Consider the following 24,809-nt stretch of genomic DNA (forward strand, 5'->3'; position numbering starts at 1 on the left):
TGGCTTTATCCTATCTACTTTTGGTTCAGTTTTAACTCTCATTATTGGCATTTCCTTGCTTAACTGTAATATTTGTTTTCTAATTTGTTTTGATTTTTTTTCCTGCTTTCTAGGACAATGTTGATCAAGAAATCCCTTCCTCTCCAAAACAACCTGTTTGTTTTAGTGATAGACAATCAACATTAAAAAAAAGTAAGTGTATTTCTTTTTAACATTAATTTTCTTAGGATAGTTTTGCATATTGATATGCTGTAGAGTTCAGTATTTGGTAGAAAACATTTTGATTTTTTTTTTCCAAGAATGAAATAGCTAAATTGTTGTGATTAATCTGCCAAAAGACTTAGATTCTGTTTTGTGTGAAGTATATCAGGAGAGTTAATTTAATGCTTAGCAAAGTGGAAGCAAAAACAGGATCACCTGTTTTTCATGTTTTAGTAATAGTGTATTTTATAAAAACTGTACAGCCTTGGTTTTCTAAGGGTAATGTGTAACCGAACAAGCATACTTGCTAAGTTGATAATTGGTTTGAGTTGGTTTTTGGAGGTGAAGGAATGTTGGATAAGCAACTAAAAAGGAAAGATATCTGAAACCTTGGCTCTGACTCTTTTCTAGTTGGGAGAAAGTAGCCAAAGTGTAAATTCTGAAAAAATATCCTATTATGTATCTTTTCTTCAGTGGGTACAAATAGACCTGATACATAGTAAATTTGGTGCTCTTTTCCTTTTTTAAGTCTTTGGTTTTATTTTTGTCAACTTATTATCTCCTGTTGTCTTGATCACATTCCTTAAGTTATTTGGCAGTTTCCTCATATATATTGCTACACTTTACAGCTAATATTGATCCAACACGGAGGTATCTTTACCTTCAGGTTTTGGGTGGAAAAGCTTTCTTGGAACATCTGCAAGAACCTGAGCCTTTACCAGGACAAGTCTGTTCAACCTTTACTTTATGTTTACATTTTCGAAACCAACGTTTTCGTTCTAAACCTGTTCCATGTGCCTGTGAACCAGATTTTCATGATGGCTTTTTACTTGAAGTACACAGAGAAAGCTTAGGTAAGGAGCAATAAAAAAGTTTCATTAATTGAGTAGATCTTTGTTAGGTTTTATTGCAGAGCAACTATAACAACTTTTCCCCTAAGGAGGACTTATACTGGGTGAATCTCCTTGGTCTTTTGTCTTTTACCCCCACCCACCCACCACTCTTCTCTGATAAACAACTTCTGCCTACTCTATTTTCTACTTATCTTCCCTGAAGATTATTTTTTTGACTGTTCTAATGCTTGGTTTTTTAGTAGTAAACGTTTAAATGCTTATTGGGTACATGATACTATGCTAGGCAAGTGCTGGGAATATAGTGGAGAATAAGACATGATCACCTCATTTATGAAAGAAGGCTAGATTTATGATATTATGTGACTTAAAATCAAGATTTAGTTGTGAATATATAACTGATATTTATAACTTTAAAATTATGGTACTTGATTCCTGTAATTATTTTACACTTTTTCTATAAAGGTATTTTGTACATTTTAGTTGTCCATATAGAAATTTTTATAATGTATTTGTAAACTTAGCAAAGTTGTAGAATTATATATACCTTCAGAGTTTTAGGTTACTAAGATGGCTAATGCACTACTAAAACTGATTTCTTGATATTCCTTGTTGAAAAATGTTACCCTAATAAGGCAGTTAATGTTTTAAAATGCCAACTCCATGGTGCTGGATCTTTTGAGTTTTGTGTAGATAATACAGTGATTATTTCTGGAGGTTTAGGGATATAGGTAGTTTGGGGATTAATGTTGACATAATGGAAGGCTTTTTATTATAGTAGTATATACTCAAGTACTTTTGAAGAACAGACATCTCTTAAAGATCAGAAAACACTGATAGGCATTGAGTAACTAGGTAACTTGTCGCTATTCTACCAGTCATCTCAAAAGTTAGAACTAGAAATAAGACTGTACTTCTTTTATTCCCAGTCTGTATTATGCCTTCAGAGGCATTACCAAATTGTTCTCTTTGGTTTTATATAAGTTTACTCTTAGTATCCTTTTCAATATAAATTTTCTAACTGAATATGCCATGCAGTGTAATTTGTTTTGGTTTATGTTGCTAGGTGATGGAACTAGAATGGCTGATTCTACAACAATGTTATCAATAAGTGATCCAATTCATATGGTCCTAATAAAAACAGACATATTTGATGAGACCACATTAGTAGCATCCTATTTCCTTGAATGGCGATCAGTTTTGGGCTCAGAAAATGGAGTGACCAATCTTACTGTGGAACTTATGGGTGTAGGTATGATAATTAATATCACTATTACCTTTTTCCACCACAGTTTTTTATAAATGCATTTTATAATTTTTAAATGCCTTTATAAACCAAGAGGGAAACATGTAAAAAGATTTCATTTAGAATTACAACTGGACCTCCAGCATTATAGTCTTGGGATATGTCTTGAAGAATAGTATGAGTGTAGAATTTCAGTCAGTTGATGTCTCAAGGAAAATTTCTTTTCTGGGAAATGAATATAAAAAAGTTTAGGACTTTTTTCCAAGTTTATTTGATTATATATAAGGCTATAAAGAAAATTAAGATTCTCCACACATTTGCATGCACAGATACGCAAAATCCTCCGCTCCAGCATACCTCAGAATATATAGTACATCCCCCTTAGTATCAGTGGCTTTCTGCAGCAGTGGCTCTTATGGAATATAGAGAGGGTATTCTAACTGTCTACATGTTGGGAGGTATGACTCAAAAAGACATGCTGACTTGCTTGATGTCAGGATCAATGAATAGTACTCGAGTATAGATAATACCTATTTTATTCATCATTGTTTCCTTGGACTTTTGTTTACTATTTGATATGCAATGCATATTTGCTGATATAATTAAAAACAAAAGCAAATCAGTGTTTTATGTGTAATATATAATGAAATTCTTAAATATTAAACTTAGAGAGTTAAAGCTGGCCAGTACACAGTATTGCTTTAGTAATTCAGATTTTAGCAAGTCAGACAGGATTTTTTTTTTTTTTAAGCAGGAGGAAAAGTTTTATGTAGGAGATATATTTTCAAAAGAGATACCTATTATTATTTGTATTCAAATGTAGGCCTAACATGATAATTATAGTGACCCAGAAACAGGTGTATTCTGATTCATCAAAGTACTATTAAGTAGTTCTGGTGTGAATATTCATTTTCTAATTCTTTAAATGCAGGCATGGATTGAAAGTTTATACTTACATGTGAAAAATGGGAAGGGATTAATGGAAATTACTATGTATGTCAAAAATATAAATGTTTTCTGAGAATAAGGTGTTAACAGTTGTTTCAACTGTTTTTAATGTAAGTCTGGCTGGTATTTTATATTTAGCAGATAAAAAATAAGAATCTCAAGTCTTTTCAGGCCCAAAGTCCCTTAAAATGTAATTAGGAAGCTAAGAAAATAGGCGATCTCCTTATGATTAGATAAAGGCTTTTGTACAAAATAATAATAGCTAATGTAATTTGATTCATTTTTAATATGGATATTAAAGGTAATGTTAAATATTTACCTTTATTCCATGTAAGTGGTAAAGCACAAATGCTTTCATTATTTTGATTAGACATTGATTGACTGAATATACATAGTATTGAAACCTCTGAAGTTCTAAATATTTATTTATATTTATAGGTACAGAATCAAAAGTTTCTGTGGGAATTTTAAATGTAAAACTTGAGATGTACCCCGCACTCAATCAAGCATTATCTCAAGAAGTAGTGAACACACAGGTAAATAATTCTGAATTCCTGTTTGCATATTTGTTTTCATAGTAATATATTCACCTGTAGATCCTAAAAAGTTAACTTTTTTGTAGAAAATTATCATTTATTAGTTTTAAGCAAGAGAATGACATGATTTATTATTTAAAAATATTTGTTTTGTGGAAGAAAGAACACATCTGGAGACTGGGTTGTACTGGGAGAAGTGTAGAAACAGTGCAGTCAGTTAAGAGGCTCTTAGAAGAGATGGTGGTGGCTTAGATTAGGGTGCTGGTAAAGATGGGGAGAAATGCATAGATACGTTACATATTTTGTACTAATTGAGAATGAATAGAAATTGAAAAATATTTTTTTAAATTTCAAGCTTGCTTTGGAACGTCAGAAAACTGCAGAGAAAGAGCGATTATTTCTTGTATATGCTAAGCAGTGGTGGAGAGAATATTTGCAAATTCGACCCTCGCACAACTCAAGGCTGGTTAAGATTTTTGCCCAGGTTTGTAAGTATTTAAGATTTACTGTTATATATGTAAATTTTTTAAACTTGATTTAATAAAATGTGTTTATTGCAGACAGATATAAAATAGAATGCTAATTCTGTAAAAATTTCATTGAGGATAAGTGATGTAACTTTATACTTCATTATCAATTATTGTTTATTAAACCTTTTTTTAATATATTTGACTTAAAGTAGATGAAAACCCATTTTGTTTAACTTGGGTGTGTCCTAGATTGATACTTAGTACTAAGTAATTAGCTAGTAGGACAGTTTGTAATTTATTTCTAAATTCAGCTTTTATGTACAAAACGGGTTCTGGGCATGTATGCTTTTATGTTAGGGTTTGTTTGGGTTTTTTTTTTAAGACAAACAATATTACATGTAATGATTTTATAAAACCAAGATCTCTAAGCTAATGACCAGTAATATTTAATTTCAGCATTTTAACTATATGTTTTGCCTCTAATTTTCCTGTATCCTAAGCCCACTTTTCTCTCAATAACAAACCAACATAAAACGTATGATCAGATCTATGTATTTTTGTAGAGGAACTGTTCAGATATTTTATATGTATTCAGCCTCATATAGTGCTCCTTGAACATCACAGGTTTGAACTGCACAAGTCCACTGAACACGGATTTTTAAAAATAAATATACCAGAAATTTTTTTGGAAATGTGCAACAATTTGAAAAAACATTTTCTTTTCTCTAGTTTATTTTAAGAATACATTATATCAGTATATAACATACAAAGTATGTGTTGACTGTATTACTGGTAAGGCTTCCTATCTACAATAGACTGTTAGCTAAGTTTCTGGGGAGTCAAAAGTTATACATGCAATTTTCATGGGGGTTGGCACTCTTAACCCTCTGTTTTGTTCAAGGGTCACCCCAGATGCTTTTTTTAAAAATTTTTTATTAAGGTATTTTTGATATACACTGTTATGAAGGCTTCACATGAAAAACAATGTAGTTACTACATTTACCCATATTATCAAGTCCCCACCCATACCACAATGCAGTCCTGTCCATCAGTGTAGTAAGATGCCACAGATCCACTATGTGCCTTCTCTGTGCTACACTGTTCTCCCCGTGATCCCCTACACCACGTGTACTAAACATAATACCCCTCAATGCCCTTCTCCCTCCCACACCCCTCCCCTTTGGTAACCACTAGTTCCTTCTTGGAGTCTCCGAGTCTGCTGCTATTTTGTTCCTTCAGTTTTGCTTCCTTGTTATACTCCACAAATGAGGGAAATCATTTGGCACTTGTCTTTCTCCACCTGGCTTATTCACTGAGCATAATGTCCTCCAGCTCCACCATGTTGTTGCAAATCGTAGGATTTGTTTCTTTCTTATGGCTGAATGGTATTCCATCATGTATGTGTACCACCTCTTCTTTATCCATTCATCTACTGACGGACACTTAGGTTGCTTCCATATCTTGGCTATTGTAAAAAGTGCTGAGATAAACATAGGGGAGCATATGTCTTTTTGAATCTGAGAACTTGTATTCTTTGGATAAATTCCAAGAAGTGGGATTCCCAGGTCAAATGGTACTTCTATTTTTAGTTTTTTGAGGAACCTCCATATTGCTTTCCACAATGGTTGAACTAGCTTACATTCCCACCAGCAGTGTAGGAGCATTCCCCTTTCTCCACATCCTTGCCAGCATTTGTTCTTAGTACTTTCGATATTGGCCATCCTTACTGGTGTGAGGTGATATCTCATTGTGGTTTTAATTTGCATTTCCCTGATGATTAGTGATGTGGAGCATCTTTTCATGTGTCTGTTGGCCATCTTAGTTTCTTCTTTGGAGAACTGTCTATTCAGCTCCTCTGCCCATTTGTTAATCAGGTTATTTGCTTTTTGGGTGTTGAGGCATGTAAGTTCTTTATATATCTTGGATGTTAACCCCCTTGTTGGATATGTCATTTACAAATATATTCTCCCATTCTGTAGGATACTTTTTTGTTCTGTTGATGGTGTCCTTTGCCGTACAGAAACTTTTTAGTTTGATGTAGTCCCATGAGTTCATTTTTGCTTTTGTTTCCCTTGCTCAAGGAGATGTGTTCAGGAAGAAGTTGCTCATACTTTTATTCAGGAATCCCAGATGCTTTTATTTGAATATAGTGTAGTAGTATTTTGAATTATATTTCTCAAATTCTGTACATTCTTCTAGCTTTATCCCTCATCCCCTAGATTTTAGGACAGCTAAAAGTGGCTCAATTTCTGTTTGAGCTTGGGAATGGGAAACCCCCTAGTTGACTAGTGGTGGAAAAGAGGGGAAAGGCTCCTGACTTTCTGGTAGCATTGTCTATATGTTGAATGAATGGACAGGCAAGGTAGAAGTGATATCAGGACAAGGGTGAAGAGAAACCAGTCAAAATATAACTGACTCCCTGTAGTCTGTTTTGAGGTTAGGTTGTTCATTGCCAGGTGGAATCTAGGACTGGAAGGGGGAGGAGAAAGGAAGTGGGTCATAGAAATGGCAAATGAAACAGGAGGAGGAAGAGGATGGAATGTGCCGGGTCTCAAGGAATGGCGAATTTCTTTTAGGAAATATTACTTAAATTCCTGTCTAAATTCATTTTAAGATTTGAACCACATAAGTCATTTAATCTGATGGTAACCATGTGAGAGTGTCAAGTGGCCAGGCATTGCCACCTTTTATGATATGAGGGATAGAGATATGAGGAGTCTTTTCTAACATCAAATAGCAACTCAGTTGGGGCTGGCTCCATTAAATTGCAGTTTTGCCTTGTGCTTTTTTGGTTTGGCTGCCGCTTCTTACCATGCATAGAAAGTAAATAAAATATTTACCTTAGATTCTCCAGAGGTGTTTCTTGCTGCTGCTTCCTGTGTTTGACCAGATAGGAAATTAAAGAACAGCAGTTATTTAAGACAGTCAGTCTAATAACAGGACTATAGTATGAAAACAAAAAAACTACTATACATGGTCTTAGAATGAATTTCCAGTGCTTCAAGAGGAAATAGTTTACAGCAGCACTATCCAATAAAACTTTCTTCAGTTACAGAAGTGTTTTATATCCGTGCTGTCCAATATGGTAGCCCCTAGTCAGAAATGGCTTTTGAGCATACAAAGCATGACTAATGTGATTAAGAACTGAATTTAACATATGGTTAGTGGCATTCTTACTGGACACTGAAGGTTTAGAGGCTGAAATACTGAACTTTTCAAGACTTTCAAGTAGTTTATGGGGATATATTTAGATAGTACTGGAAATACTGCTCTAACAAAACATAGAATGATGTATCTTGTAGGCTGAGATGCTGCTGTTGATGATTGACTGGGGCAAATGCATCCCTTTTTAGGTACTCATCCCTTTCTAGCCTGATAGTGGAATTGTAAGAATAAGACTAACTGGCCCACAAAGGAACAGAATTAACTATCTGTATCCTAACCAAATATCTGTAGAGTCTGCAGTGTCATTATGCTTAATAATCCATTCTACTTTTCCTCCTTCACTAGCTGGCTTTGCTTGAAGCTACAATAGTAGTTCATTTAAGGGTGACTTTTAAATTTTCTACTGCAAGAAATTTTAAAATTATAGAAGTTGACTTCTAAGACCATTAAGTTTTTTAAAAATTATAAATCGAGAATTGAGGCCATCTTTTTAATGTTGTGACTTAAGGACTTTATCATACTACACAAGATTATCATTAATGCTGAGTTAATGTGGAAAAAATCCAGGTATTGTAAAAGAAATCCAAATAATTTTTTTCTTTGTTTTCAAAATTGGAATTGTGATTTTTATTTTAAAACTTAGTGCCTTAAAATACCCTAAACTTATATCTTCTCCCTTTTCCTTTTCTGTTTCTTAGTTTCCTTACCTGTCCTTGGTTCTTCATTCTGTGTGAGCTCTTATAGTTGATCCCTTCATTCTGTTTCTATTTTAACAATGAAGATGCAGTATGGAGGAGAATAAGAGACCACGGTCAATGTGTTGGAGGGAGGGAGGTAGTGTGGGGTGGGAGAAGACAGGGAGAAAGAGATGTGTGCCTTACAGAGTTGAGAACCATAGATATGAGTGAAAATCGTAATAGTCATTTTACTTTCCATCATATAAAAATTCATGATCTTTCTCATTATAATTAAGTGTAAGGTGAGGTTTCCCCCTCCCCACTCTTGCTGAGGTATGGGATTATATTGGAGAAGTAATGTTTTTGTGATGTAGAAAGACATCAGGGATTCTGGTCATTCAAACAGTTGGTGTTTCTGTTGGTTGAATTAGATCTGATTTCTGAGGAGCCTTGCCATGATAGAGTATTAAAGTCTTTGAACTTTGAATAGAAAGTGGTCCTCTGACTTTGTCATCTCAGTAATCATGAAGTTAAGGGAAATATGGGCTTTGGTAATATTAATTCTAAAAGCACAGTGGCATATCGTCATGAGAGATTGTTGTATGCAAAGTGGTTATTCAGCTCCAGTGCGAGGATACATCCTGTATTTAAAATGTGAGATATTTTCCTAAAATGATTTTCAAAACTGCTTTCAGGTGACTTGGTTAACAAATCATTTTTTACTGTGGATCTTCAAGTATAATGGAAACAAGTTAAAAATGAACTGTGATCATTGTTTTATTGGTTAATCAAAAAAGTTATTTGTTCTGTATGGATATATATTATTGAATCTGTATACTAATATGAAAGAATACTTCAGTTTAGATCCTTTTTCCACCCCCAACCGACCTGCCTATCCTTTTTCAAATGAATTCTTGTTGTTTGTTTTTTTAACTTTATTGAGAAATAATTGACAAATATAATTGTATATATTTAAAGTATACAATGTGATGATTTGGTCTACATACACATTGTGGAATGTTACCAAGATCAAGATTATGAACACATCTATCACCTCACGTAGGTTACTCTTTTTTGTGTGTGTGTGGTAAGAATGCTTAAGATGTATCTCAGCAGCTTTCAAGTTTATAATGCTATATTAACTGTGGTCACCATGCTGTACATTAGATTTTCAGAATTTACTCCTCTTATAACTGAAATTTTGTACCCTTTGACCTTCATCACCCCATTTTTCCCTTCCCTCATGCCCTGGCAACCACCATTCTATTCTCTTTTTCTATGAAATCAGCTTTTTATTAATTTTTTTTTTTAAGATTTTAAAATTCCACATATAGGCAATACCATACAATATTTGTCTTTCTCTGCCTGGCTTACGTCACTTAGCATAATGCCCTTCAGTTTCATCCATGTTGTCACAGATGGCAGGATCTTTTTTTTTTGACCAAATAGTATTCCATTTAATATGTATACCACATTTTCTTTATCCATTCATCCATTGAAGGACATTTTGGTTGTTTCAGTATCTTGGCTGTTATGAATACTGCTGCATTGAACATGGCTGTGCAGAGATACTGCTTTCATTTGCTTCAGAGATATATCCAGGACTGGGGTTGTAGGGTCCTACAATAGTTCAGGTTCTTACTGCCACAGGCTTTGGAGTCAGACAGCTCAGGGTTTGAATCCTGGCCGTGTTGCATGATAGCTGTTAGCTTCAGTTTCTTCATCTACAATGTGAAAGTAATAAGAGATGTTAAGAGAATTAAAAGAGAAATTGTATGCACAGCGCTGCAGTTTAGTATTGGATGTAAGATAAGTATCACCAGCCATACCCAGATTTATTTTATCACACATTAATGTATTCTCAGAAAAAGTGATGAAGTTGGGAATGATTAATCTGTCATTATAGGCAATGTTTTTCCCCTCTTCCTCTAGGATGAAAATGGGATAAATAGACCAGTCTGTTCATATGTTAAACCTCTTCGAGCTGGGAGACTTCTGGACACTCCAAGGCAAGCAGCAAGATTTGTTAATGTCCTTGGCTATGAAAGAGCCCCTGTCATCGGAGGAGGTGGTAAACAGGAGCAGTGGTGCACTCTGCTGGCGTTTCTCTGTAGAAACAAGGTATCCCACACACAATAGAATTAGAAAGCAGTGTATTATAGTTTTTGTGAATTTATGGTATATTTGTAAAAGAATTAGCTTAGAAAAAAATGTACTTTTTGGCAAGTTGAACAAGTTAGAATCTTGTTTTCTCCATTTTCCCTAACATTTCAATGTCAGTACATAAAGAAAAAACCGCATTTTAATTTTTTAAATGTATTTTCTTATTTAATGTAATGTGATTTCTGTGAGGTCGGACCTACAAGTACTATAGTGTTAGAAACCCAAGTACAGAGGTAAATTAACCAGCGAGTTAGAGGTGGTACCAGGACCAGAAACATATCTTCTAGTACTATTCATGTGTTAAAATTTGCTTAGATGATGTATTTCTTTTTTAAAAGAAAATAGCAGTACAAAATGAATATGGAAAAAATCTTGGATTGCATGGCATTTTGTTTGGTTTCATACATAAGTATGTATTTAAGAATTTGTGTGCTTTTATAGATGCTAAGTGAATTGATTTCAGTAAACTAAATTTATAGATTACACGATATTTCCTAATCTGTTAATAATATTATAAAAAAGACTAGTTGTAGCATTCCAATTCTATTGAAACAACAGAAAAAATCTAATGTATTGTTTTGAAATAATTTTGTTTAGTTTGAAGTTGTGTGATTAGTACAAGTATTCACATGGTAAAGCTATACAGTGAAAGAAACTATTGAAAAATTGATTTGTCAAAAATACAGTCTGAAAGACAACTGAAAAGAGTTAAACATTACTTAAAAAAAATTGTTTTTGATTTATCCCCAAGGCATAGTTCCCAAAAGTTTTGTATATAGATTTAAACTTTTTTGTTTCAAATATAGTAGAAATGATGCCTATTTGAAATTATCTAAGTAATTATTTTATAAAGCAAATAACCCTCTAATTCATTGTTCTGTTTACCTAAGTTTGTTTAAAGAAAAAGTACATCTTAAATTAGAAGCTTAAAAATAATTTAAAATATTTTTCTTAAATGACAGCATTATAACAGTAAAGGTGAAATTTCACCCATAATTCTCCTACCAATTTTTCATCTCTTTTTGTGTTTTTGTGGTTTTCTCCTTTATATATATCACTTTTTCCATAATTATAATTAAGATACAAATAAAATTCTGTGTCCTGCTTTATAACTTAGCATTCTGCTATGAATATTTTCCCAGGTGTTGCTATCTATGTCTTCATGATCCACGTTTTTGAATGGCTGTATAAAGTTTTCTTGAGTTGATACTCAAAATCTACTTAACCATTTTGCCATTATAGGAATGAACTTTTGGCTGCTTGCTTCTGGTTTTTTAATATTGTTGTGAAAGAATTTTTGCATTGAGTATTGTTGGTTGTATTGTTATTTTTCTTTTGTATTTTTTTAGTGTAAAATCTCAATGTAGAAATTACTGGGTCTAAAAAGTGGACATTATATTTTTCAAAAGTTAATTTAATCATACAACGTTTTAGTAGAGTAATTAAAAACAACCGTGTAGAGCCACTAACGAAAAATTTTGGGGGAAAGAAATTGTCATTCTAACACTGAACTCATTAGTTATTTTTGCTTTTGCCTATTATTTTGGTTTTCTTTTAGCTTTCATTTTTTTTTAATTGTGAAAGTAATACTGTCAGAGAATTTAGAAAATAGAAAGGAAAATTATATACAACCTACTCTAATTATAGCCATTGTTGGCATTTTGTTGCCCTTTCACCCATTTTCCTATATTTCTTAAAATGATCATGTATAGATATTGTAACTGATTAAGTTTGAGTTTTTTCCTGTTTATTTGCATTTCCTGCTATATGATTTGTCATCTTGTCAGTTCATGTCCTTTAACTATTCATCTTTAAAATCTTACTGCTTTTCTGTGTTGTATAGTCATTTTGATTCATTTTGAATCTGAATGCCCCTCTTAAAAGTGTATGTATTATGACTATCAGACTTGTTAGTACTGACTTTGTAATTTAGATTCTTCTAAAATTAGTATATTCTCTTTTTTTGACCCCATTGTTTCAGTTTAACACTGGACTAATGATTGAAAGTAAAAAATTTGATACTTTTTAATCGTAATTTTGTATTTAAATATTTAACAAAGAAAATGTGAAGGAATAAATACTTACTTTTGATTTATTTCATTTTCTTAGGGTGATTGTGAAGATCATGCTAACCTTCTATGCAGCCTTCTTCTTGGGTATGGATTAGAAGCCTTTGTCTGTGTTGGGACTAAGGCAAAAGGAGTGCCTCATGCGTGGGTTATGACTTGTGGCACTGACGGAACCATCACTTTTTGGGAAAGTTTAACAGGACACAGGTTTGTCAACTAAGTTTACAAAGATGTTAAAATGAAGGTATATGTGTTTTAATTGATAGGTTCTTTGTTTATATTGTGGTACTCAAAGGCACATAATAGATCATTTTAGTTATTAGAGCCCATTTGATGAGTATATAAAAAATTACTTCAATTAAGATAGCTATTAAACTCTAAGAAAATTCATACACCTAAAATACCAATATGATATTGGTAAAAAAATTAATTATATTTATTTTTAATTTTGTAAAATTGGCATATGCTTTTCCTCATGATCATCCCTGAACCTAAAAATAAGTTCAAGTTGTAAATCATCATTTCTTTTAAAAATTTGATGTGGTCACCAACTCTATGTTGGTAGATCCACTATACATTTTTTTCAGTCCTTTGCCTGTCATCAGATTTTTGAAAAAATTAAATGTTCCCTTCCACCTTGAGCAGTCTTTCCTTAGCTTCTTTCATAGCATTATCTTTCAGGTTTCATTACTCTCTGGCTGTTCTCAGTGTACCTTCATTTTGTCTTTAAATGTTGCAGCTCCTAAAAGCACAATCCTGAGTCCTCTTCTCATTTTACTGGTTCTCTTTTTTTCTGGTTAATAATCATTTTGGTTAATGCTAATCATATATGGTGAAATTATTTTAATTGTGTCATCTGAGATAAATGTTTTTGATCTTAATATACATAAAATATATTCTTGTGTCAAAGGAATAAAGTTGGTTTCTATTTCATAAGATGTGCCATACAATTAATACAGAATAATCAAATTGTGCAACTAAGAAGGAAAAACAAGTGTTAAACTCTAGTTTGGGGAACAGTTATGGCTTTAAGTGTTAGAATGATTTTTCATCAATAAGATGCTCCCTTCTTAATTTTTAAGTTGTTATCATAAAATTGTGACTTTTTTTTAGGTATATCCACAAATCTACCAATCCTGATGAACCTCCAGTTGCTGAACAGCCCAAACCATTGTACCCATACCGAACAATTGGTTGTGTTTTCAATCATCAGATGTTCCTGGGAAATTGTCAGCCCTCTGACTCAGTAGAAATCTGCATATTTAATTTGAATGATGAATCCAAATGGAAACCCATGAGTGAAGAAGCAATTAAATCTGTGTGTGCTCCTGGAGCTACAACATCCCTTCCTCCCTTTCCACCTCTTTGTGCGTCCACGATTGATGCTTCAGTAACAAGCAATGAAATAGAAATGCAGCTAAGGCTACTAGTATCAGAACATAGGAAGGTGAATAACACTTTTGTAAATTTGTAGTCTTGTACAGTTTATTAAATTTCTTTATGTATTTAATAACTTTTTTAGCATGTATGTTAGAGCCAGTCACACTGTTCTAGCCCTGAACAAAACAAATTCAGTCCCTACCTTTATGAAGCTTGGCGTTTTGAAAGTTATGAGAGTTTAGTTCTGAGATTCAGAAATTTCCAAAGTCACCAATAGTTTCTCTTTTTTTTATGTGTCATTGATATATAATCTTATGAGGGTTTCACATGTGGTTATTACATTCACCCATGTTATCAAGTCCTCACTCCTCTGCCCCCGCATTGCAGTCACTTGTCTGTCAGCGTAGTAAGATACTAGAGTCATTACTTGTCTTCTCCCTTCTGTACTGCCTTCCCCATGACCTACCTATATTGTGATTGCGAATTATAGTGCCCCTTAATCCCCTTCCCCCTCACTCCCCACCTACCCTCCCTTACCCCTTCCCTTTGGTTACCACTAATCCCTTCTCAGAGCCTGTGAGTCTGTTGCTGTTTTGTTCCTTCAGTTTTGCTTTGTTGTTATACTCCACAAATGAGTGTAATCATTTGCTACTTGTGTTTCTTCTGGTTTATTTCACTGAGCATAATACCCTCTAACTCCATCCATGCTGTTGTAAGTGGTGGATTTGTTTTCTTCTTACCGCTGAATAATATTCCATTGTGTATATGTACCACATCCTTTTATCCATTCATCTACTGATGGACATGTAGGTTGCTTCCATATCTTGGCTATTGTAAATAGTGATGCAGTAAACATAGGAGTACGTATGTCTTTTTGAATCAGGGATCTTGTTTGCTTTGGGTAAATTCCTAGGAGTAGAATTGAGGTACCTCCATTATTGCTTTCCACAATGGTTGAACTAATTTGCTTTCCACAGCGATTGAACTGGTTTACATTCCCACTAACAGTGTAGGAGGGTTCCCTGTCTCCACATCCTCTCCAGCATTATTTGTTCCTTGTCTTTTCGATGTTGACCATCCTAACTAGTGTGAGGTGATAATCTCATTGTGGTTTTAATTTGCATTTCCCTGATAATTAGCAATGTGGAGCATCTTTTCATGTGCCTGTTGGCCATCTGAATTTATTCTTTAGAGAAGTGTCTTTTAAGATCCTCTGCCCATTTTTTAATCAGGTTATTTGCTTTTTGGGTGTTGAAGTGTGTGAGCTCTTTATATATTTTGGATGTTAACCTCTTATTGGATGTGTTGTTTACAAATATATTTTCCCATACTGTAGGATTTTTGTTCTACTGATGGTGTCCTTTGCTGTACAAAAGCTTTTTAGTTTGATGCATTCATTCATTTTCGCTTTTGTTTTCCTTGCCCTAGGAGATGTGTTTAGGAAAAAATTGCTCATGTTCATATTCAAGAGATTTTTCCCTATGTTTTCTTTTCTTCTAAGAGTTTTATGGTTTCATGATTTACATTCAAGTCTTTGATCCATTTCGACTTTACTTTTGTGTATGGAGTTAGACAATAATCCAGTTTCATTCTCTTACATGTAGTTGTCCAGTTTTGCCAACACCATTTGTTGAAGAGGCTGTCTTTTCCTCATTGTATGTCCATGGCTCCTTTATTAATTAGCCATATATGGGTGGGTTTATATCTGGGTTCTGTTCCATTAATCTATGGGTCTGTTCTTGTGCCAGTACCAATTGTTTTAATACTCCATTAAAGTCAGTATCTTTTACAAAGCAAATGCTCAGTACATATTTGAATTTACATGCAATTCATTTGTTGACTTGCCCCCTTACTACAGTTGAATTTATGGTAGGAATAATCAAATTAAGCAGATTCAATCTTAGTAAATTCTTCAAAGTCATAAAATGTGACCTTAAAATTCAGTGATACTGTGTTCCATAGTAGAACTATTCCATGTCATCTTTTCTCATGGATATTAAGGAAGTTCAGGATTTGGAACCTTCGCTAATATCATTGTATTTAATTGTTTTTTGGTTATTTCTCTAAGAAGTAAAACCTGATACCTGTAATTCTTTTTTTTTACTTCTATGAACTGTATAATAATTAGTAGGAAGTTAAAAAAAACTATGACAGTTAAAAAAAATCTTTTCTTGGCATGCATTAAAATAACCAACATCTATTATAACTAATTGGTTTTTAAAATATTAATATATTTCACTTTTCTTTTTCAATTACTATAGGATCTTGGCCTCACTACTGTTTGGGAAGACCAACTTTCCTATCTCTTATCGCCAGCTTTGGCTTCATATGAATTTGAGCGTACAACCAGTATATCTGCAGGCAATGAAGAATTTCAAGATGCCATAAGGAGGGCTGTACCTGATGGTCACACATTTAAAGGATTTCCAATACATTTTGTGTATAGAAATGCAAGGCGTGCATTTGCTACATGTCTTCGGTAAGGTGGAATTTATGAATTCAAAAATGTTTTTTACTTAGGAATTTTAGCAATCAGTCTGATAGTTATTTAGGGATGACTTCAGAATCACACTGGGAGCTTTTATAATTATTTAACCCTCCTTGCCACAGATTATGATTCATTAGGTCTGCAGTGCAGCCCTAGTTTGGGATAATTTTCCTGGTAATTTTGGTGTAGTCTCAGTGGAGGATCTGTGATACTGTCTAGTATAATTTTTTAAATGTATGGACACTGAGGAAATACTCTATAATTTGAATAGCTTGACCAAAATTAGCCAATAGTAGCAGAGATAGGATTTTTAAAAATTATTTTAAATGTTGACTTGACTTAGAAATAAGAGAAGAAAACTTATTTCAATTTTTAACTGAAGAAATTTTCTTTATTCTGTAGGTCTCCTTTCTGCGAAGAAATTATCTGTTGCCGTGGAGACCAGGTGCGACTGGCAGTTCGTGTCAGAGTGTTTACTTATCCTGAATTGGCATGTGCTGTTTGGATCATGTTTGCTTGTAAATATCGCTCAGTATTATAGAGCTGACATTTCTGTAAGAGTATAATATTGCTGTGTTTTATTGGACTTTTACACATTGCACATTGCTAGCTATTTAGAGGTTCATTATTTTAAAAATCACAATCTGGCTCAGATGTCGTATTTCACTTTTGTATATACCTGACAGTGTTTAAAAAAATCATGTGTGTATTTAAAAATTAAGGATGAAAAGCTTGTATAAGTCTGAGTGGAATTTAGTATAAATTAAGTGTATATTCTATTTTAATAAATGCTACTTTGTTTACAGGTATTCAGTAGTTTAAATATGAATATAAAATTTAGTCAGTTTTCTTTAATAGGTAATCAGAAAGATTTGTCTAAGGGTTTGAGCTATAGTAAAATCAATATGATCATTATTTTTCATGGATTAATGGGATTATTTTATATAAATTAGGAGAATTAACCTCACAACAGACTTATTTATTACATAGATGGAAATACATTTCAATGAATTACCACTTTTTTGGTTTACCCATAGCTGTAGGGGTATTTGTGAGTTCCCAAAAATTTGTGGCAAGACTTTGATATAAGAGTAGGAAAGAAGTAGTAGTAGAAAAGCATAAATATTAATACCAGAACAAACCTCACATGAAAGTACATGAATTTATAAGCATTTGTTAGTTTGATTCATTATAAAAATGAATTGGATATTTTAGAAAAAAGTTTTGTATAATATTGATAAGTTGTTTTCTGTAATTGACAGTCTGTTACTGATGTTCTGTGGTCAAGAATTCATTACTAGCCTCTTTGTGGATTCCATCTTCTGAAACCATATTCTGTCTTTATTTTTTTCACTGTGATAAAAACATCAGTGTTTAAGTAACTAAATCGGAATCATTACGTGAGGCTACTGAAAAATAAGCATATGTGAGTACATGCTGATAATTTGTGTTAAAATTGAGAAAGTTTCAAAATTAGTTTAAACAATAGCAACAGTGATCATCAAAAAGACTGTAATAGCTTGACTTTGTAGGAAGCCGCATGTCATAAGTGATAGGATTGTCCATTCAGCATCTCTGTGCACAGTTCTTAATTCAGTTACTTCATTCATTGGTCTTAACAAAAGTAACTTGTTAATGGTTGAAAGTAATGGTTGACTGCACGTTTTTCCTTTCATCACTTTAATTAGTCTTTGCAAATAAAATGACAATGGTTTTTAAAAATTCAAATCTAAAGACATCCTAAAACTCACTTCTTGTTTTATTTTTACAAACAATAAATATTTTTCATTTAACTTGCTTAAAAAGTCTGAAAATATCCCTCTTCTGGCAGTTTTCATTGAAAACGATAACCACATGTTTCTTGAGACCGAAATGAGTATAGAGAACTAGCAAAGTAAGAATTAAAACGTTTTGACTCTGTTGCCAGAATTACTCATAAGCTTTCAACAGAGAAAATTGCTTGTAGTTGTCAATTTGGGGAACATACTGTTTATGAGGCATGTACTAAGAGGCAGACTGTGTTAAGATCAAGGCTGTGTTGTCATTGAGGGTGGGATTCCTGCCTCACTGTACTAGAATAACACATGTATTTATGATGTTCCTTTGGTATAAATTGTTAAATAAATTTCCTTTTATGCATTTTAAGAATCTGGCATGAATTAATATTTTTCTCTAAAGATGGTTTATTTCAAAAGATTATTTTAGTGTATTTATCACTAGAATTCAGCTACTCTTGTGATAGAAAGCCAAGCCAAGAAAGGGGACAGGACAGTATTTCTTTAAGGCATTAAGAATGCTGAGAAATACCAGGGTGCTTGAGTTTAAAGCAGTGTAACAATGTACTCACCACTGGAACCCGGTGATATGGAACAGCTTGTTGATCAGTCATGTAGGCCCGTTAGTTTCCAATAGATTATCCAGGTACCCTTTATTGAGATATGTTAAAACATGACTAGCATTCTGGCTGAACCTATAGTACACTAAGAGCTCCCACTGCAGCATTCTTGGGGCGTTCCCGCTGACTCTCCTTAACCCTTGTAGTGAATGTGTAAAAGGCATGGCCCCTCTGCGCTCAGGGCTCAGCCTTTGGATATGAATCCACTGAGCCAGTGCTGGCACTAATAAACTGCTTCTCGTCAAATGTCTCGGTGTCCCAAATCCTTGTTTGTAGTTCCTGCAGTTCCTGCAACACTCTTACTAGTAATTTTTCTTTTTAAAAATTAGGTTTGCCTTGTTTACTTAGCTCTGTCATAAGAGTAGTTTTTCTATTAAAAACAAAAATTTTTTATATAATGTCTCTAATGTATTCATTTTGACAATATGTGCACTAATGTGTTCTGTATGTACATATATATGTAATATATAATTGTATTTAGTAGAAGAATATCAGAAACCTAGAAAATTCAATACTCAAATATGGACCTATTGAATTAAACTTTGTCTTGCCAATGGGTTTCAGCCCCAGGCAAGTTCGCTATGGATTCAGTGTGACCAAAGAAATCGACAGCAAAACATTCTTGGGGTGAAAGAGTTATACCCAACTTTATTTCCAGGTGGCAGGTCCGTCACTAAAATCCCATTCACTCAGAGCGAGTCTGCATGCAGCAAGCTGGTCTCAGCCTCTGTGCCCCTCTGTCCTCACAGCCATCCTCTGGGCCCCTCTGTCTGCACAGAGGTCCCACACAGCCGTCCTCCAGACCTCTCTGCACAGTTGTCCCGCATAGTCGTCCTCCTGCCCTCTCTGCGCAGTCGTCCCACACAGCCATCCTCTGGGCCTCTGTCCTCGGTGCTGCCACCACTCCAGCCTCTGCTCTGCTCTCCTGAAGCCTTGCAGCCCTGCCACCGTATCATGCACAGAGCACTGGGCAGAGCTCTTTTTATATAGAGTCAACAGCCATGTATTGCCCACAGGTGTACAGTGAGCTAGTCAACCAGGGCCAGGTGAGAATCCTGGCCACAGGAACTCTCATTTTATCCACACTCCACCCCTCCAGGATTCTCTCCTTTCAATCCATGTGCCTTTAGTTCTCTGCAATGGTCCCTGTGCAAGGAAGCTCGAACACTGTTCTCCAGCAAAAAGTCTTGCAGACACACAGGCCGGACTCGTGGCTCTGTCTCTGCCCTCTGCCTCTTTAGTCTTAATGGCTTGAACTGCTGCTCTGGTTTCAGTTGTTGCCATAGCTCCAGTAAGATCCTGTTTGGCTTCCCATCTAATTTCCTTCCATCTACTCCTGCCTGTATCAAATCAACCCACATCTGGGTCCTCGTAACCCTCATAAGGCCCCTCAAATTCCTCCTGTGAGTAACAGGTCTTATTTCTTTCTGGGTTCTCGTTGCTTCAGCTACTCTACGTGTCACCTCACATTGTGTAATCGCTGCCTCGAGGCAGGCTGCACTGTCAGGGAAGACAGCTTTCCCATCTCTGATCCCAACAGAACAATTCCATCCACCCCTAAGTCCCACAGGCACCAGCTCAGCCTGAGTATAGGGGCGGACCATAGAGTGCTCCACGACCTGGGGAGGGGGCTGCTCCTCTCCTTAGGGAACTTTCAGCTGCTGGGTCTTTATTTTCTTTACAACAACTGGGTGTGTTTTCAATACAGGAGGGGCCAGTACCTCTGGCACCACCCCTTCATCCTTCCCCAGCTCCTCCATTTCTGGGGCTGATGGCACCTTTCTCTCCCCTCCCCCGAGTGCCTCCTCTGCTACAGTGCCTCGCAGCAATGCCAGCTCAGTCTTCAGAAGGTCTCTTACCTTCACCTCAATGCTTTGCAGCTGACGTTCTGGTGCCACCTCCACCTGTGCTTCCCTCGGGAGTTCGTCCTTTTCCTTGATGGCCTCTTCCTCCTTCAGAGCACCTGGCAGCGCTGCCATCTTGTCTCCAATGGCACCTTGCTGCCAGCATTCTTGTGCTGCCTCCTCCCGCATCAATGCCATCTCCTTCCTCAGGGAATCCACAGAAGTTTGCAGCTCGCGTTCTCGTGCCGCCATTTCTTGGGTCTCCTCTGTAGACCTTTTATTTAAGACTGTGAGAAGCAGCCAACCCACAATCCCCGCTGCCTCCCGGGCAGTCTGCTTCTAAAACCATCTGCTTACTATATCAAGGGCCACCTCTATTGCCTCAGGTGTCCCTCCACTTGCTTCCAGTCCTGGGTGGGGCCCAGTCCTCTAGGAGGCAAGCCACCTCAGACCACATACCCATTGGGGGATGATCCACTGTCTCCCCACTCACAGGGACATCCCGCTGAAGCACCCCTCCCATAAGGGCAATCTTTTTCCTTGGTCAACAGTGAACCCTACTGACTTTGCCAATTGTCTTGCCAATGGGTTTCAGCCCCGGGCAAGTTTGCTATGGATTCAGTGTGACCAAAGAAATTGATAGCAAAACATTCTTGGGGTGAAAGGATTATAACCAACTTTTTTCCAGGTGGCAGGTCAGTCACTAAAATCCCATTCACTCAGAGTGAATCTGCATGCAGCAAGCCGGTCTCTTCCTCTGGTTCCCTCTGTCTGCACAGCTTTCCTCTGGGCCCCTCTGTCCACACAGCTGTCCCACACAGCCGTCCTCTGGGCCTCTCTGCAGTTGTCCTGCACAGCCATCGTCTGGGCCTCTGTCCTCGGCACTGCCACCACTCCAGCCTCTGCTCTGCTCTCCTGTAGCCTTGCAGCCCTGCCACCATGTCGTGCCCAGAGCACTGGTCGGAGCTCTTTATATAGAGTCAACAGCCATGTTATTGCCCACCGGTGTACAGTGAGCTAGTCAACCAGGGCCAGGTGAGAATCCTGGCCACAGGAACTCTCATTTTATCCACAAACTTATTAAATTCAGTTCCAACTAACTAAACACTCCAAGTGCCTTTAAATATTTTCTGGTGTTAAAGTGTACATTTTTAGATAGGATCTGCAAAAACACATCTATAACCTGGCACCTTTGGGAAGTACACACATTTGAAACCCATTTTCTACTCTTAACAAAGACAAGGTTTGTAAATGAAGTGATAACTTTATATTTGAAAAGAATATTGCCCCAAAGTAGTCTGTGCCAAATATCTAACCATGAGGAGGTGTTAGTTATGAACCATTGATTGCTTAAACTAAATTCATCACATGTCTGATTTCATGCTCTACTAAACAAAATAGGTTAGACTAGAGTATGCAACTTTACAAATTTTTCTTTGACTCCTAGACAACAATTGCATACTTTCTACTTAAGGAGAGAAGTACAAAATGAGATGACCTGTTTTTAACATTCACTTTACTTGTACCAGTGAAAGTAGCATCACTTTTCAGCTGTTTGTAGTTGAGTACTTTGAGATTAGCCAAAGCTTATATAAAAATACAAAAAGTGAAAAACAAAATAGCCAAACACATAAACTAGAATTTTGCTTTTGAAGAATTTTAAAGAACCTTATTAGCATATTGTTTATTGCGTAGTCTACATTTAAAGCACAAGTTTAGTTATCTTTCATGAATTTAAATGTGGGTATTAAGTGTTTGGTATTCTGAGATTTGGTTGGCATAGTCATCATAATTACATTTGACTTACATATGGTTTTTGAATTACCTATTTGACACCGGTGTTGAAATAGGGATTTTAGAAGGAAAGGAGAGGTTATTAGCTGGTAGGTAGTTCTCTGATTCTACTAAATTTAAGGCTTGTACTAACACTCCAAATCAGATGTTTCCTAGCAATTCTCAAGGTAGTTTTTCTTTATTCTTTCTTTTTTACAAAACTATAGAGTCTTAACTACCTTTATATTTATGCTGTCTTACATGTGATTTACTATTTCATGACCTGGAATTACAGGATTTTGAATTTGAAAGGAACCAGGTCTTCTAGTTCACTTAACTTCTCTGGATCCCCATTTCATTAATATATAAACTAAGTTTCTTGTCTGGAGATGTATATCTCCAATACAGTTCTAGAACTAAGTTCTGGCTTTGATTTTACTTCTTTTTGCTGTATCTCTTTCTGTACAAATAGGAGTCTTTCTTTCTGTGGGAATGGCATTATTATTGGGTATGACCAAATAACCAAAATGTGTAGTATGTAAAATTTTCATTTTAGTGGTTCTGCCTAAGAGGTAAGGATATGGAAGGCATCTGTCTCTTACGGTACCCATCACATAATCTATCAGAAATTGCAATAATATATGGGTTATCAAGTCACTGACAGATAAGGCTAGAATTACTTTTTAGAGAGGATGGCCTGGGGAAGCAGAGGCCCTGAGAAGCAGTAGTTGAGGCTTTTGAGGTTACTTGTGTAGGGTCAATAATATAAAGACATGCAGAATTCTATTTGCATACTTAGATACCAGTGACAGTACAGGGATACTGCCCACTAATATACATCAAGAAAATATTTGACTCAGATTCAGTCATTTTTCTGAGAGAATTGTGAAGTCCATTTATTTACAAATCAGGTGTAACTGGCCAGTTGTTACTTAACTTTTACAAAATCTTTTCTTTGCTAGAATGTATATATTGAACAAAAGCAAGCAGGTTTTATCACCAATTTTTAATTTTTAACAGCTTTATTGACGTAACTTGCATATTTTACAACCAATTTAAAGTGTACAGTTTCGTGATTTGTACTATATTCAAAGATATGTACAACCAACACAAGTCAATTCAAAAATATTTCTGCACCTAAAAATAAACCCTGTAACTTTAGCTGTTATTCTCCTATCTTCCCATTCCATGTCCCCCTAGACTTCAGCCCTATACAACCACTATTCTACCTTCTGTCCGTCCATGTAAGTTTCCCTGTCTGGACGTGCATGTGAATGGAATCATATCACATATGGTCTTTGTGACAGGTTTCTTTCACTTAGTATAATGTCTTTAAGTTTCATCCATGTTGTAGCATGTATCATTAACCCCTTCCTTTTTATGAGCAAATAATATTCCATTGCATGGATATACCACATTTGTTTATCCATTTGTCAGTACACATTTTGGCAGTTTCTGCCTTTCAGCTATTATGAATAATGCTGATATAAACATTTGCCTACAAGGTTTTTTGAGGGCCAATGTTTTCATTTCTCTTGGGTTTTATACATAGGAGAGAAATTGCTGGGTCGTATGGTAACTCTATGTTTAACATTTTGGTGAAATGCTGAATAGTTTTCCAAAGCAGCTGCATTTTTTTCAATACCACTATTAGTGTATGAGGTTCTGATTTCTCCATATTCTTGCCAACACCTGTTACTATCTTGCTTTTTGATTCTAGCCATCCTAGTGGGTGTGAAGTGCTACCGCGTTCACCCCTTGTGGCGGTGACAACAGCGATACGTACACAGACCTGGTTCACTTCAGTTGTTTATTGTTGCTCGGAAGGCCGGGAGAAGGTGAGTGAGAAGAAGCAACAGCCGGGGGGAGCGAATGAGAGGAAGAATGAGAGGAGAGAGAGACAGAGATTGAGAGAGAATGAGTGAGAGACTGAGAGAGTGAGTGAGTGAGAGAGTGCTTCTCTTTCCTGCTTATGCCTTATATAAAGGAAGCTGGCCTATGGTGATCAAGCCTATAGGAGCAACTTCCTTATGCTAATGCCACCAAACCAGGCAGGGTGGCGCCCAGGAAGCGTGCGCCATCTTAGGGCATTGGTCAGCTAGAGTGGAAGGGCGGTGTTCAGCCATAGTGGGACTCAGCCTCGGCCGTAGGCCAGCCCCTACATCTCCCCCTTTTTTGTTTTTTAACACAATGAGGCTCGGGGACCATGCCTGTCTTAGGTTGTCAGGGAGGCGCAGCATCCTTACCCGTCATAAGGCAACAGACAGCTAAGGTCTGCGCCCTGTCTTAGGTTGGTATGCGTACCTCCTGATCTTACCCGTCTTTGACTACTGGTCCAACATATTGTGCTACACCCTAGGGGAGATGCCTTCTTCTATAGCTGCCATGGCCTGCACCAGAGCCATCCGCACTTTCCGATGTTGCCATTGCATGGAACAGAACACCCATGCCTGACCAGGCTTTGGTGGCATTTAGCATGGCTTCAGCAAACTGAGCTACAGACAGCGCCTCTAACTTTTGGGGACTAACATTCAATATTTCTTGCCATAGCTGAGTGGTGAGCACATCAAACTCACTGGACCAATTGGTGGATAACATCTTGC

General features: G+C 35.9%; 1 protein-coding gene across 1 annotated transcript in view; it reads left to right on the plus strand.

Moving 5' to 3' along the window:
• CEP76 (centrosomal protein 76) overlaps positions 1–18,980 on the plus strand; it is a 21,207-nt gene extending 2,227 nt beyond the window's left edge. Inside the window, exons 3-12 of the mRNA XM_057504023.1 lie at positions 114–192; positions 831–1,055; positions 2,119–2,304; positions 3,685–3,782; positions 4,138–4,266; positions 10,027–10,215; positions 12,367–12,533; positions 13,440–13,773; positions 15,968–16,185; positions 16,597–18,980. Coding sequence (XP_057360006.1) covers positions 114–192; positions 831–1,055; positions 2,119–2,304; positions 3,685–3,782; positions 4,138–4,266; positions 10,027–10,215; positions 12,367–12,533; positions 13,440–13,773; positions 15,968–16,185; positions 16,597–16,735 — 1,764 coding nt within the window. The 3' untranslated portion in view covers positions 16,736–18,980. The remainder of the gene's footprint in view (positions 1–113; positions 193–830; positions 1,056–2,118; positions 2,305–3,684; positions 3,783–4,137; positions 4,267–10,026; positions 10,216–12,366; positions 12,534–13,439; positions 13,774–15,967; positions 16,186–16,596) is intronic.
• Positions 18,981–24,809: the final 5,829 nt, after the last annotated feature.

This window comes from Manis pentadactyla, chromosome 6 (assembly GCF_030020395.1).
Source record: "Manis pentadactyla isolate mManPen7 chromosome 6, mManPen7.hap1, whole genome shotgun sequence".
Classification (NCBI taxonomy): Eukaryota; Metazoa; Chordata; class Mammalia; order Pholidota; family Manidae; genus Manis; species Manis pentadactyla.